Here is a 15,315-nt window from a genome sequence, read left to right on the forward strand (position 1 = left end):
AATCAAATTAAAACATTTTTATATGAGAGAATTGCTGCTTCAATCCTCTTATTACTTGTCTGCTTAAATTTTCTATTTCTTTTTGACTCAATTTTGGTAAGTTGTGTGTTCAGAAATTTTTATCTAAGTTTTTCTAGGTTTTCCAGGTCTTTAGCATAGAACTAACTGTTCATAATAGCTTAGGAACTTTTATATTTCTGTGGTATCATTTGTAATGTCTCTTTTTTCATTTCTAATATTATTAAGTCATCTCTTGGTAGTCTAGCTAAAAGTTTGTCAGTTGTTTCTTTTCAAAAACCCAATCCTTTGTTTCACTTTTGTATTGTTTTTAAATTTTGGTTTTATTTAGTTGTACTTCGATCTTTTTTCTTCTTCCACTAATTTTGGATGTTATTTGTTCTTGCTTTTCTAGCTGTTTCAGGTACACTGTTAAGTTGTATATTTCTGGTTTTTACTTCCATGTAGGCATTTACTGCTACAAACTTCCCTCATAACTGCTTTTGCTGTATCCCACAGTTTTTGATGCATTGCATTGTTTTTTCATTTACTTCAAGAAATATTTCCTTTTCAATTTTCAGTTGTCCACCTGTTGGTCTTTGGGGGGATGTTATTTAATATTCACATATTTGTGTACTTTCCATTCTTATTGATTTGTACTTTTATCTTGTATGAGAAAATACTTGATATTTCTATTTTTTAAAAGTTGACGCAAGACTTGATGTGCAGCTTAACATATTATTTACCCTGGAGAATGTTCCATCTACAGATGAGAAGAATATATTCTGCTGTCATTAAATGAAATGTTCTATAAGCGTTAGGTCCGTTTTCCCTATTTTACCAACCCCCCCCCCAGAGCATTTAGGTCTCCCACCCAGTGATATGGCACATGGATGAAAAAAGACACAGGTGTGCAGTTAAAGGGGCTACTACATGACTATAGAGCCAAGAGTGAGTGCCCAAGACTTTATTGATACCAATCAGAGAGGTGAGTGGACATCAGGCATTGGCTATAAGGAGAAACAGAGCACTCGCACCAGGCACAGAAGCTCCCCAGTCAATGATGCAGCAGATACCTTCAAGTATCCAAGGCGGGTACCTTTATTGCCAGGAAAGCATAGTTCTTTTTCTTTCATGTCTTAGTCCTGGAATTTCACAAGCATTTTTGCTTGGTTTTGGCTTTGACTCTAAACTATTCCAGAGTCAGCAAGGGGCAGTTCTGACTCACTTTGCTGCAATGACATACACTGTCACCTTGGCCAGACTGGGTCACAATATTCTGGTCAGTTAAGGGACTGTCTGCTTCTGTAAAGCCAGCTCTGCACATCTCAGTAAATAGGGCGAAGTAAAGGTCACATAAAAATGGAGGCAATGGGCTACATTTCTCAAGGGAGCTTGGTGGTCTCCCACAGTGGTTCAACTCAGATTTTTCTGTTGCTTTTCTGAATGTGTCCATTGAAGGAAAGGAGATGTTAAAGTCCCCAACTATTATATTAGTCTTTCACTTTACATCTAATAATAATTGCTTATATATTTGGGTAACTGTGTTACATACATATAGATTTGCAACTGTTACATCTTTTTACTGAATTGATCCTTTTATCGATATATAATGACCCTATTTGCCTATATACAGGATTTGATTTAAAGTTTGCTTTATTGGATAGGACCATCACTACTCCCACTCCATTCGGTTGTCATTTACACAATGTATCCTTTCTAGTAAAGTGAGTTCTTCATAGGCAGCATATATCAGGGTTTTGTTTTAATTTCATACTCATTCAGGCCTCTGCCTTTTGATTAGCATTTTTAATCCATTTACATTCATAGTTATTATAGATATGACCTTTCTGTCATCTTGTCAATTGTATTGTTTATTTTGTATGTTTTTATTCTTTTCTATCTCCTATTATATTTTATTGATATATTATATCAATAATTATAAATTGATTATAATATTTAAATATTTATGATTTAAATAATTATGATTTAAATAATATGATTTAAATAATTATAAATAAGATTATATTTATTTTTATGATTAGGTAGTTTTTGTCCTGCTAAGGTTTGATACTCTTCTCTTTTGTAAATTTGTTCTCTACTAAGTATTTTATATTTATGTATTTTCATAATAGTAGTTATCCTTTATTAAACTGTTGGATTCCCTTAGGTATTTCTTATAAGACAGGTTGGATGGTGATGAATTCCCTCCATTTCTGCTTATCTGGGAAACACATTTCTCCTTCAGTTTTGAAGGACAATTTTGTTAGGCATGGTATTCTTGGTCAGCAGGTGTTCTTGTTTGGTTTTGGTTCTTCCCAATATATTGTACATGTCCTCCAATTTTCTTCTGGTCTTTAAGGTTTCTGCTGAGAATTCTGCCAAAATCTAATGGCATTCCCATATAGGTATGTGACAGTGTGTTTTTCCTTGATGTTCTGAGGATTTACTTTTTGGGGGTTCTTTGACACTGTGAACATAAGATGCCTTGGTGAAAGTTCATTTGGGCTTAATCTAGGCGAGATCCTCTGAGCGTCTTGTATGTGTGTGTCTATCTGTATTCTTTCTTTTTCTTCTTAGGCAGGTTAATTCTAAAGACCTGTCCTCACGTTTAGAAACTCTTTCTGCTTTCTCTAGTCTGATATGAAAGATCTGTTTTGCATTTGTTCACTTCACTAAGGTTTTAAGTTCTAAGATTTTAGTTTGGTTCTTTTGGTTTTTGCAAGGGGTTGGGACATAATCTTTCTATGTAGTCCAGGCTTGCTGTGAACTCACCATGTAGCCCACGTTGGCCTCGAATTCACAGAGATCCTCCTGCCTTGGCCTCCTGAGTGCTAGAATTACAGGCACACACCACCAAGCCCAGATGTTTTTCTTATGATTTCTATCTCTTTGGTGAACTCAGTCGTATCCTGAATTGTTGTTTTCATTTTTGTACTGTTTATGTATTCTCTTCCATCCCATTGAGTTTTTTAAGACACTTATTTCAAATTCTTTTTCTAGCATCTCATACTTATTTCAAATTCTTTTTCTAGCATCTCATAGATTTCTCTCAAATTGAGCTCTATTTCTGGAAAATTATTGTTCTCCTTTAGAGGTTTCCCATTTCCCTCTTTGTTTCTTTGATCCTTACTTTGATGTTTGCCAATGCAATGTAACATTTGGGTGTCCCCCCCCCCAATTTTACAAAACAGCATTTGTAAGAAAAAATTTCATTAAAATAAGATGTAGGATACCAGATAAATGCCTTGCTTATAGGGGAGCTCAAAATCCTCGTCTCTGTGCAGTTTCTTCATCTTTGAAAGATGTAGGCAGTGTCTATGAGCTCCTCTACAGTGTAGAGTGCAGCAGTTGAGGAAAAAAGTATATGGCTTTGCAGGGCACAGAGCCTTAAATTTCCCGGGCTCCACAGAGTTGAGCCCTCATGGCCTTGCTGCCCTAGGTACTTTGGGGCAGGTAGACTGATGGTAAGGATTCTGGCACCAGCAGCCATGGTTACTGAGCCACAGGATGGGAACAAGAACTTCCCCAGTACTCTTACGGAGAGGGCCTGTGACATCATAGCTGCATTTCTGAACCCACAAGAAGCAATAAGGACTTTCTCCCAGGTCCCTCTGTATGAGCACAGCTGATGCTGGCATCTGTGGCATTCGCAATCATGGACTCAAGTTTCCAGAAGACAGAGAGCAGTTTTCCTAGCTCCCATGGGAACAATACATTTGGTGCTGGAGTTTAAAGCACTATCTTGGGAATTCACTGAAACCCTTAGCAAATTCTGAGCAGGAAGTCTTGACCTCAAGAGCTGGCCAGCTTTGGGCTCATCCTTTACCATCCATCTTTCCAGATCCCCTTCCTAGGAGCTGGGATTAAGATCCACGAGAAAAGAGTATCTGACAACCTGCGGCCCTTCCATGACCGGATGGAGGAATGTTTCAAGAACTTGAAAGTGAAAGTAGAAAAGGAATATGGCGTCCGAGAGATGGTATGGGTGGTCCCTGTGGTGGGAGGTGGTGGGGGGAGGAGTATGCGGTAGGGGAGGGACCCAGCAAAGGAGCCTGCCCTCCAGAAGAAACTTCCTGTAAACCTGGTCCCTAAAAAGTCATCTCCAAATAAGTATTTAATACAAATTGGTGCTGTGTATACACCAACTCTTTATGGGACTGAATACTTATAAAAGCTGCATTAATAAAGCACCTACTGTGTGCGGCCCTGATCTAAATAAGTACTTCACATCTGCCAGGTCACTTGCTCATCACAGTACCTCTGGCAGGTAGGAATGCTTTCCGATCCCTTGTGTCTTCTGAGGTTCAGAGGTATCAAATAACTTGCCAAAGTCTATTGCAAGTGACAGAAAGATGGAGTTGGTACCTGGCTCTGTTGGCTCCCAAGCTACTATTTTTGGCTAGTAAGCTGTCTGTCCTAACAAAGCCTTTAGCCTGGTACAGTGACATCTTATTCATCTTTCTCATAAACTAGAATCAAAGTGTATAGTTCTTCAGAGACCATCTGCTTAACCTTCTCATTTTACAGAGACCCAGGCAGATGCAAGGAATGTTGGAAGAGCCTAAAAGTGTTCTCAGGTCTTATGGCTCTTACTCAAGGCTTTTTCCAAGACAGGTCTCCTTTTCCAACATTTCCTATGTGAAATACCTCAATGCAATTCTGATGCTAAGTTTTAGGTCAAATTTTCCAGGCTATGAGGACAGTCCTCCACAAGATTCCTGCACTTTACGTACCAGTGGTGTATTCTAAGTTAAAGCTGAGCCATCCACACTTCTGCCTTATTATACTTTGGGGACTGTCATCATCCCATAGTATGTAATAATTCCCTAGAAAAACTCACGAAACTCAGGAAGCCTCAATACAAATCATCCCTAATTTATAACTGTTTGACTTTCCAGTCTTTCAGCTCTATGCTGTTTTGAAACCACAGGGTGAACAACCAGTGTTCTACAATCCTCTATGTTGCCAAGCTAGGATCTTCAGTAGTGTAGGTCTATTAAATGCATTTATGACTTAAAATGTTTTCAACTGATGATGGCTTTATCAAGGTGCAACCCAATCAGAATCTGAGGCGAATCTGTGCTGATGATTTCAGGTTAGGATGCAAATCAAGATGAGCCTGATGGAGAGATGCATAGGTGAGGTCTAGAAGGATCCCAAACCCAAAATGTCAGTGTCCTCAGGATGGATCCCCCTCTGGCACACTGATGGATGATTACAGAGAAGTTCATCTGAACTTAATTGTCCAGAGGTTTTACAGGGCTTTCATTCTATAGTTATGATTGATGAATTACTGGCCATCTGTTTGAGATCCAAATCCAGACCCTGTGCCCTCACTATAGCTGAGCTAGTAGTTCATGGCTCAAAGCCTTAGCCCTGTAATGACTTGGCTGGTTTTTTTGGCATCGCTAGCTTCTGTCCCAAGCCATTATATTAACATAAAGTCAGGTACATCCATGGGAGTACCCAGAATGATAAAGACACTCCTATTGTGTTAGAAATTTTAAGAATTTTAAAGATTAGCTTCTAGGAACCAGGGATAAAGGCCAGACAGGAAGCTTTGTGTTGGTGACCTGCTCAGTCCTACAATTCCATCCTGCCTGAGGGTAGGGGACAGGAGGAATTCTGAGCCCGCAGGGCCTCAGCTCTGGCTATTAACCATTCTCTTCTCCCACCTGCAGCCCGACTTTGATGACCGGAGAGTGGGCCGGCCCAGGTCCATGCTGCGCTCCTACAGACAGATGTCCATCATCTCTCTGGCCTCCATGAATTCCGACTGCAGCACACCGAGCAAGGCTGCCTCCGACAAGTCAGTCCCTGCCTACAGCCACCCTGGACCCCTCTCCTTTCCTCCCGGGGCTTCCCTCCTCCCTGCTGCTTTAACCCTCACATGGCCCATGAGGTTTCCAAGTCTAGTGTCATTTTCAGAGGGCCACTGGTGGCTCAGAGAAGGTGGCTTTTCTAACCTGTAGGAGTTCACCGCAGCCTCATCCTTTCTGTCCAGAGTCCTGTCAGGCAGCCAGAATGACTTGTTAGGTCCATACTCATCTTTGACGGACAGGGTCCATCCCCACCCAGCAGGAAATGGTCCCATCTCAGAGTACCTCCTGCTGGGTTTTTCCTCCCTGTCACAGTCACAAAGCCTTTGACTGTGCTCTGGCCAGCTCAGCAATTCCAATAATAGATTATATGTCCCCAGACCCCATCTCAGGGCCATCCTTTGAGGTTCTGCACACATCCCTTACATTGAAAAGGAAGTGATGTTTGGGGAAGTTGAAGAATTTACTGGAAGGCATTCAATTAAGTACCATTGTCTGAATTTGAATCCAGATCTAATGGCTTTCTACTTTTGATCACATTACATTTTACCCTGTAGCTGAATGTTGGAAAATTAAGCAAGTAGTCCTCTAAATTCTCTGCCAGGAACAGCTCAATTAACAGGGAGGAACAAGGCAGTTCTAAGGAAAGTCTAATCGCAGGTGCCATTTGCCCTTCAGCTTTGACCTGGATCTGGCACCACCCAGGACTCCAAAAGCTGAGCACGATGAGCCTATTTCCCCAGGAAGCACCCTGCCTGAGGTCAAGCTGCGGCGATCTAAGAAGAGGACAAAGAGGAGCAGTGTGGTATTTGCAGATGAGAAAGCTGCAGCAGAGTCGGACTTGAAGCGGGTGAGTGGTGAGGCGGGTTGCCAAGCCAACACTTCTGGCAAGGCTCTCACGCAGCAGGACACCAGGGCTGTGAGGCATGTTCACGTGCCCATGGGAGCATTTGTGTAGATGGAAAGGCTGGATGAAACAGACATGGCAACTGAACCTCGACCATTTGACTCCAGAGTTCATATGGGTCCTTTGGAAGGTTGGGGAAAGGATCCCCACCTGATACTGAGCCAGCTGTTCCTAAGTCCCTAGGCCCTCAGTCCCCAAGGCCGTCCCAACCACTATTATCTCAGACTCTACTGAAATCCTTCTGAGTACTGGAGATCCAGGTGGGGATGCAGGTGTGAAAATTTTACTGCTCTGTTTTGGTTTTATAAATTAATAACCAGTAATAAGAGTTAGCATCAGACTGCCCTGAGTTGAATCTTAACTTCCTCCAGGCAGAAAGGTTTATGTATTCTGAGGATCTGGGAGGGAAAAAAAGATTAACTGTTCTACAAAAGGCCCTCCACAAACTGCAGTGTGTCTCAGAGTTTACTTTTGCCCAGAGGGAAAAAGATGGAAATGACTGTGATTCACAATTTTAGGAGGCACCACTCATGTGATCATCTAAGTGCCCTCCCAGCAACATCCTCTGGGGAGTTAGATATGCAGCAACCAGATATGGTAGACTCACATGGAAAGGGTATCAACCAGAATAAAGGAGTCAGATTCATAGAAACAAGCCCTTATCACTACCCTTTAGGGATCACGTTTGCCTCTTTCTAAGCCTCTGTGATCTGTTTGTGTTGTGCATTCACCTAGCTCTCCAGGAAGCATGAATTCATGAGTGACACCAACCTCTCAGAGCATATCACGGTCCCTCCCAGGGCATCCATCCTCTCCCAAATGAGTTTTGCCAGCCAGTCCATGCCCACCATCCCAGGTAGGTACCCTGTCACCACCAGCATTGGAGGGTAGAGGTAGTGTGGAGCACCAGCTTGGTGGGGTGAGGAGCGATGGGTACTATTTGCACATGGTGAAGTGGGCCAGACAGCCTGGGGTGAGAGGCTCTGCTGTCCCCCACATCCACCCGTTCCTCTGGTAAAGCCATCCCAGAAAGCTCTGTCCAGGGCTGGGGTAGAGGTCTGAGTCGTGCTGGCCCTCAGATCCATTAGGGATCCCTGTGCATTCATCTGCCCAGTCTCTACAAAATCCAGAAACCTGCCCTAGGCAAGTCTCCAAGACCCACAGCTCTTTTTTGCACCCAGAATTCTATTTCTGAATTTACAGAACTTGCTGCTAATCTGATAGCTGAGAGGATTTGCCTGAACATTGCCCATTTGCCTTTTACACTCACTGTCCAGAGAGGATGGCAGCAGCCTACAGCTGACTTTCTAATCCACGGGGGGGAGCAAGGGCAGAAAAAGGCAAGGCAGACAGTGTGCACCATGGCAAAGACACCTGCTGTGGTCTGAATGCCAGCTGGTGCCAGGCTCTGCACTGTTCCTCTCTCTTTGTTTTATAGCACACACTTTATAAAGAAGATAATGCCACTCCCCCCATTTATGCACATGCAAATAGAGGCTATGAGAATGACTCTGTCCAGTAGATCCAACTACATGCTACAGTTCTGTACTGTCACGCCCACCCTACAAATAGCAAAACCAGTGCTCAGAGTAGTGGCTGATGTAATTGGTCTCTGGAATGCCAAGCTGAGCCTGTCACCATCAGTCCACCCAGCCTTCGCTCAAGATGACACTTTGGTTGGAAGCCCCCAACCCTTGCCTTTGGTGAAAAGGGAACATGCAGGTTGTTTGTTGGCATAGGAAGGTTAAGGGAAAATGATCTTACATTGCCTCTCCATCTCTTGGGCCAAAAGGTCCTGTGTTCCCTGAGGAAGCTGAAGGCTGAGTAGCAAGGAGGACCTCCTACTCTCCTGCCCCATGTTCCCAGCCCAGTAACCTTTGGAAAGGGAGGCTGGTCTGACTGTGGACCAGGAGACAGGACCACTAATTGCAAGGCTTGACAAGTCTCACTCAGGAGCACAGCTTCATCAGACCCTGGAGCAGCAGGAAATAGCCCCACCCTGCCCAGAGCACAGGACTTGCACCTCTGTCCTCCAGCGCTTCTCCTGCCTGCCTCCCCCAAGACACCCTTCCTGTCCCGTGGGGTTCATGCTTCTCCACCCACTCACTCTCACCTGGCTCTCCTCTCTCCTTCCAGCCCTCACTCTCTCTGTGGCAGGTGGGACTGGACTGGATGAAACCAACACATCTCCCCGCCTCAGCCAGACCTTCCTCCACTCCTCAGACAGTGACAAGAAGACGCTAACAAGGAAGAAAGTCAATCAGTTCTTCAAAACAATGGTGGGAACCCAGATGGGCACAGAAAGGAGAACATTGGGAGGAAGAAGGGAAGAAAGCAATGCAGGAAAAAATAGGGGTGTGCCCAGGTTGTGTGCTGGGTGAATTCACCTGTGACTACTCAGGAGGCATGGGGGTGCAGGGTTCTGAGGCCAGGGACACTATCCAGAAATGCCCAGAGTACTTTTATTGGACTGCACCTGGTTCCTTTGACCACAACTGGCCCCAGCTTGGGGTCCTGCAGGGTCCCTCTGAACTCAGAAGCAGTACCTGCCTTATCCCTAAGCTAAATTGCCCTTTCAAAAACCTGTTGAAGCTCTCACAGCCAGCTGTCTTTGGAAACAGAAAGTTCTTTTCTGGGAGAAACATTTTTCTATTCTACTTATTTTTAAAAATTCACCAAATTAAAAGTTAGTTTTGAATTACTGACCGTTGAAGTCCCATCTCCCGTTGTTGCTTGTCAGTTTTTGCTCAAGATCAAGAAGGTGCCATGGGACTTCTGATATTCAAGGTAATGTTATAGCTGTGCTGCTATAAAAATCACAAGTCTGCTTAAGCATACTGTGAGTCAGGAACCATGCTAAGCACTTCTCAGTCATTATCCTGTTTGATCTTAAAGTATCTATCCTCTTGAGGATTTAATAAGGCTCACGGAGTTCATAAATGATGTGCCCAAGCTCATAGAACTAGTGAGGGTTCAAGAAACAGCAAAGCTCCCCTCTAACCACTCCCCAATACCACCTTTCTGACCCATCTGAAGGTCATAGCAACCCTCACTCCCTGGGCTTTGGGCACAGCTCAACACAGGGAACCTGGAAAGCTCTAGTCCGATGCTCATGAGACTCCCTTCTCAGTGTTGTTTATCCTCTTTTCCTGGACAGCTGGCCAGCAAATCCCCTGAAGAAGGCAAACAGATCCCTGACTTCCTGTCCACTGACCTGTGAGATGCTACAGACCAGAGCTACATGGAGACTGCCAGGGAAGGGCATTTCCAGAAGAGAAGCATGGCTGTCATGTCAGAACTTAGAGAAGAGAGAAGCTGCCTTCATAAGCTGTCCTCACCTGGAAGAGACACAGAGGGGCTGCTTGAGTCCTAAGGTTTGGTGACATCAAGCCTTGCACCACTTGTTTTGGCCTCAGGGAGGTGGATGACCTCATGGACGAGGAAGCCCCACTCTGGCTTTTTGAACTGAAGAGGAGCCAGCAAGCTCCTTGTGTGCTGTCCCCAGCAACCTAGGCATCTCTTTTCAAAACCCAGTTTCTTAGTTATAAGGAACTGTGTTTTTATTTCATTGTCTAAGTCCTAGTACTTAATAGAACAGAAAAGCTTTTAATTATTCTTATTTTTAGTTAACAGTTTTTATACTTTACAGTTTTTAATACAACCACCCAGCTTCTGTTTTGGCTGATCATCTCTAAAGTGTGGCTCTTTCTTACTGAAAATAAAAATGGTCTCACAGCTCCAACAAGTCTTGTTTCCTAATTCTGTCAGCTGAATTTCTTAGCCTAGAAGTAGGAAGCCTCCAAGATGGAAAGCAGGCCTGGGGGCTGCAGGGATGTGAGGATGCCTGGTGTTACCCCATTGCCTATCCCAATGCTGAATTCCCCCACCTTGTTCATGGTACCCCTAATAATCTACTCCATGACCCTGATTACTTAGGAACCAAAACCTGTGGCCCCAAGATGCTGAGAAAGTCCAACCAGTACCTTCAGCATGTCACTTAAGCAGTGCGGACTTTCCTATCACCTTTCTCTGCTTCTGGAAAGAAACAGAAAAGACACCAAGCCTGCTCACTCTAAGAAACTCCAACCCAGTGTTAAAGTGGTAGGAGCAGAGAAGTCTTAGAGCCTTTAGTCATGGTCATGACTGTGATTGGGAAGCCTGATCTTTCTTCAGTTCTCTATACTGGCTCTAGGTCTCAGTGCATAGGGTACCTCGAGTCCTTTGTACATCCCCATGTCTCCCTAGTGTCCTCTCTGTCCCTTCTTCAAGCCCTGGGCCTATTTCCAAGTGTATTTTCTTGTTTCCTCAACAATCCAAAAAATTCTGTTAAGTTGGTGGTTGGGACTTTAGCTACATTAAATGCTTTTGGTTTCCTAAGATGAGCAGACAGCACCTAGATATTGGAATCCAGCTCAACTCAAGGTCTGAACATCCTATGAAAACTGACATTCAGAGGAGCCTGGAAGAGCTAAAGGGCTGAGAGCCAGGGAAGCTACACGTCTTCATGTGGAGACACCAGAGGACCAAGTGCCCTTCATCCTGTCTGTCCATCCTTTCCTTCCCTTTCCCTCTCCATGTTCTAAGTTTGAACTCTTCACAATCTGCTTTTTCTCTCAGCACAAACTAATGAAACCTCAGTGATTAACCTTAAAATATAAGCCTTTCCAACCACCAATGGAGGATAAAAAATATCTAAGAAAGCAAAATGGTTTCCCTTTTCCTCACAACTCCAGAAAAATAAATCTGATTCTATGCCTTGGACCTGCAGATGTCATTTCTCACTAAGGAAACACCCTGACTCACAGACTGTTGATTTGTTGGGGGAAAAGCAAAATTTTAACCTCTGAAGCTTGTAATTCCAATCCCGTCTTTTCCCTCAACAACATGCAGTCCTGGTAATAACATTCCTGTGTGCTGTTTTCTGAAAATGATCAATATTTATGGTTTCTTTCTTAACTAGGTCTGAAGGGAACAATTGCAACTTGCCTCTTTTTCCATAGGAAAATGGAACCAAAACTGAAACGTGCAGATTAAACAGTTTGAGAGTTCAAATGCGGGTCAGTTGGATGGCCTGCCTGGCCCTTTGCCAGAATTCCAGACCCTGCAGCTTTGTGGCAGTGATGTTTGTGTAATGCCAATACTAATAACAATAACAAAAATAGTAACATTGACCAAAAATAATAATAACCATTTTCCAGGCACTCACTCTAGACATCCTTTCCTGGACCCACACACCAATCACAAGGTAGTATGTATGCAATAAAGGCAGAGAGAGGAGCGGGATCTAACTCTGTGTGTCTCTTTCTTTACTCTTCGGAAACCCCTTGGGATCACTTCATCTATCTCTACAGTTAAGTGACCTGTGCAGGACCACACAGCTGTGACCAGCAAGACTCTAACCAGCAAAATGACCCTAACCATTCCAGGTCATTCTTACACATGCGCACATATATACACCATGGTACCTCGGTTCATAAACACATTTGTTTGCAAGCAATTTGGTTTGCATACAGAAGCACTTGGCAAAAAATTTTTTTTTTGTTTGCAAACTGCATCAGGTGACAAACACAACTGCAGCCATCTTCTCCACACAAACACGTGGCAACTTGTCCAAAGCCGTCGAGCAGATTAAGTTCATGAACCAAAATTTGTATCCATTTCTCCTCTCCCAAGATGGAGTAGTCATGACTAATCATCATCTTTTAAATTAACTACCAGTTATGATGCCCCACAGAACAGAAAGCAAGATCTGGGAAACAAATTACAGTAGTTGCTGCTTCTGGACCAAGACTATAATGTATATCTCATCTCCTTCCTCAGCTAGTCACTTAAATTTCCCTGATGCACTCCTAGTGAGTCATCTGGTCTGGGTTATTTGCCTGGTAGTGTGACAGACTTCACAGCCACAAAGGGCCTGAGGCTATAGTCCCCTTGCCTTTAGTTGTTTCTGGTTGTTTTATCTATTAGTGGACATAAAAGTACTAAGAAGTGGCCCAGTGAGTTGCTGATTCTGCACATACTTCTCCCTGCTTCCATTATATTTCAACAGCCTAGGTCCTTCTTTAACCCAGGCCAGTCACCTAGCCATGAACATGAACATGCCATGAGCATTGAAACAAGAAGCCACCATGGCCAGCTGGAAGTCACAGTTCTACCTCAATAGGGCTTTACTTTGTCCAGTGGCAGATGTATCCTCTGTCCCTATATTGCAACCATGTTATAGGCCGGTGTTTGAACCCAGAACTTTTATTCTGAGCTACAGCCCTACCCATCTCCTATTCTATTTTTTTGACATAGATTTACTAAGTCACTAATTTACCCAGACTGGACTTGAACTTGGGATCCTCCTTCCACATCCAAGATTACAGGGATGTGCCACTACAGCCAGCTCCACAGGCTGATTTATATCCTCTCAAAATCCACATGTTGAAGTCATAACACCTACTAACTCTAGAGGTGACCTTTTGTGAATTGTCGGCTGCTCCTTCTCTCTGACCTCTGGACCTCAGTGGGTAAACAGGAGCAGTAAGAAAGTCTCCCCCAGCTTGGTGATCCTGGCAATGTGAGTGAGTCCTTCCTCCATGCAGAGAACACCAGGTGGGTTGAGGAAAGTGTGAATAAGGCCTCCTCCAACCCAGAGGAAATTAAAAGGGCTTATGAGACACCCAATGGCACAGTAGGAACCCAGCTAAGGTGCACACTATTGGCCAGGTAGATCTGGTGGCCTGGAACAACCTGAAGCTATAGTAACAGCAGGAACAGAGGGTTGACTTACATCAATACTCCTAGCCTAGACAGCCTAAGAAGAATATAGGACTCACCCAACAGGCCCTGCAGGAGGAATTCAGGTGACTGGCCCTTCTCTTCATTGTGGGACCCAGAAATTAAACATCAACCAAACAGTAGGACCCTAAGACACGTAGTATGGACAGTTGAGACTAGTGGAACTGAAAGACCAAATATGATCCCAGGAGATGAAAATGACAAAACAAAAAAGCAAAATGCAATCTCAAACATCCAGTCCATTAGGAACAAGTATGGGAGACATTGAAATAGAGGACATTAAAAGTCATATGCCTGAAATTTCTGAAAGATAGCAAGTGAAATAAAGAAACAAATCCATGAGGCTATAGAGGAAATCAGATTAGAAATACTCTCTCAGGTAAAGAAAGAAATGACAACCTTAATAAAGGAGTGGCTCAGCATAGCTAGAAAAGACAGAACAAAGTACAGGAGCATGGGAAAATGATGGAAACCTTGAACAATATAGAAAAGAAGAAATTTCATAAAACAAATTCAAAGAGATATCCAAGAAATAAAAAATTCTATTGAAAGCTGGCAAAATCATTTGAATGAAGCTGAGGATAGAATTTTGGACCTTGAGGACAGGATCACAGCTAGCAATCATAAAAGCAAAGAACTTTAAAAAAATAAGGCAGCATGAAATGACAATTCAATAGCTTCAAGATGATGCAAAGAGAAACAATATAAGACTCACAGACATCAGTGAAGATGCAGGGGTCATTACAAATGGCATTAGTAAACTATTCACAGAAGTAATAGCAGAAAACTTCCCAAACATGAGAAAAGAATCTGATTAACAAATAAGTGAGGCATATAGAATGCCAAATAGTCAAAACCAAAATAAATCTACATTGACATATAATAATTAAGATCCCATACATACAGCATGAAAATAGAATACTAAAAGCTGTTGAAGACACAACTCACCTATCAGGAAAAGCCTGTTTGAATCATGGCAGACTGTTCAGTACAAACTCTCAAGTTAAGATGAGCTTGGAGTAAAGCATTTTAAGCTCCACAAGAAAACAACTTTCAACCCAGATTGATGTACCCTGCAAAACTTTCTTTGAAATTTAATGAAGAAATAAGATATACTTCCATGACAAAGAACAGCTGAAGAAATTCACGCCCACCAAACCAACCCTAGAAAGAAAACTGAAAGACATACTTGAGAGAGATAAAAATGACCACAATTCCCAGAACAACAGAAAGAAACCACTAGACAGGGCAAGCAATTAAACAAGGAATCCAACAACAGGAAATTAACATGACAAACTTGAGCCAGTACATATCAGCTATATCCATCAATATAAATGGCCTCGATTCACCTATTAAAAGAAATAGGTTGACAGAATGGATCAAGATACAGAACACAACAATATGCAGTACACATATGCAGAAACACATTTGAGTCCAAAAGAAACTCCTAGACTAAAACCAAAGGATGGAAAACAATATTCCATGTGACAGGAACCCAGAAAAAGATCAGGGATAGCTATTCAGTTTTCACACAATGTGAACTTGAAACCACAAATGATCAAAAGAGACAAAGAAGGCCACTACGTACTTGTCAGGAGTATCATTCAAGAAGAAGAGCTAATAATCATAAACATACATGCAGCAAATACAGGAGCACCCAACTATATAAGACTAATACTAATAGATATGAAAAACCAAATAAGCAACAACAAAATTGTAATAGGGGACCTTCATACCTCATTGTCACAAAGAAATAGATCAACTAGACAAAAAATTGGCAAAGTAATAACAGAACTGCATCAAACC

At 42.7% G+C, this 15,315-nt stretch overlaps 1 protein-coding gene across 1 annotated transcript in view; it reads left to right on the forward strand.

The window, feature by feature from the left end:
- The window catches only part of Dock2 (dedicator of cytokinesis 2), a 410,327-nt gene extending 399,856 nt beyond the window's left edge, over positions 1 to 10,471 (forward strand). The window contains exons 47-52 of the mRNA XM_003473329.5: positions 3,842 to 3,979; positions 5,682 to 5,809; positions 6,498 to 6,669; positions 7,462 to 7,582; positions 8,863 to 9,005; positions 9,884 to 10,471. Of these exons, the coding sequence (XP_003473377.3) occupies positions 3,842 to 3,979; positions 5,682 to 5,809; positions 6,498 to 6,669; positions 7,462 to 7,582; positions 8,863 to 9,005; positions 9,884 to 9,946 (765 nt within the window). The 3' untranslated portion in view covers positions 9,947 to 10,471. The remainder of the gene's footprint in view (positions 1 to 3,841; positions 3,980 to 5,681; positions 5,810 to 6,497; positions 6,670 to 7,461; positions 7,583 to 8,862; positions 9,006 to 9,883) is intronic.
- Positions 10,472 to 15,315: the final 4,844 nt, after the last annotated feature.

The sequence above is a fragment of the Cavia porcellus genome, unplaced genomic scaffold (genome assembly GCF_034190915.1).
Source record: "Cavia porcellus strain 051 isolate PalLab524CR breed Dunkin Hartley unplaced genomic scaffold, mCavPor4.1 scaffold_19, whole genome shotgun sequence".
NCBI lineage: Eukaryota > Metazoa > Chordata > Mammalia > Rodentia > Caviidae > Cavia > Cavia porcellus.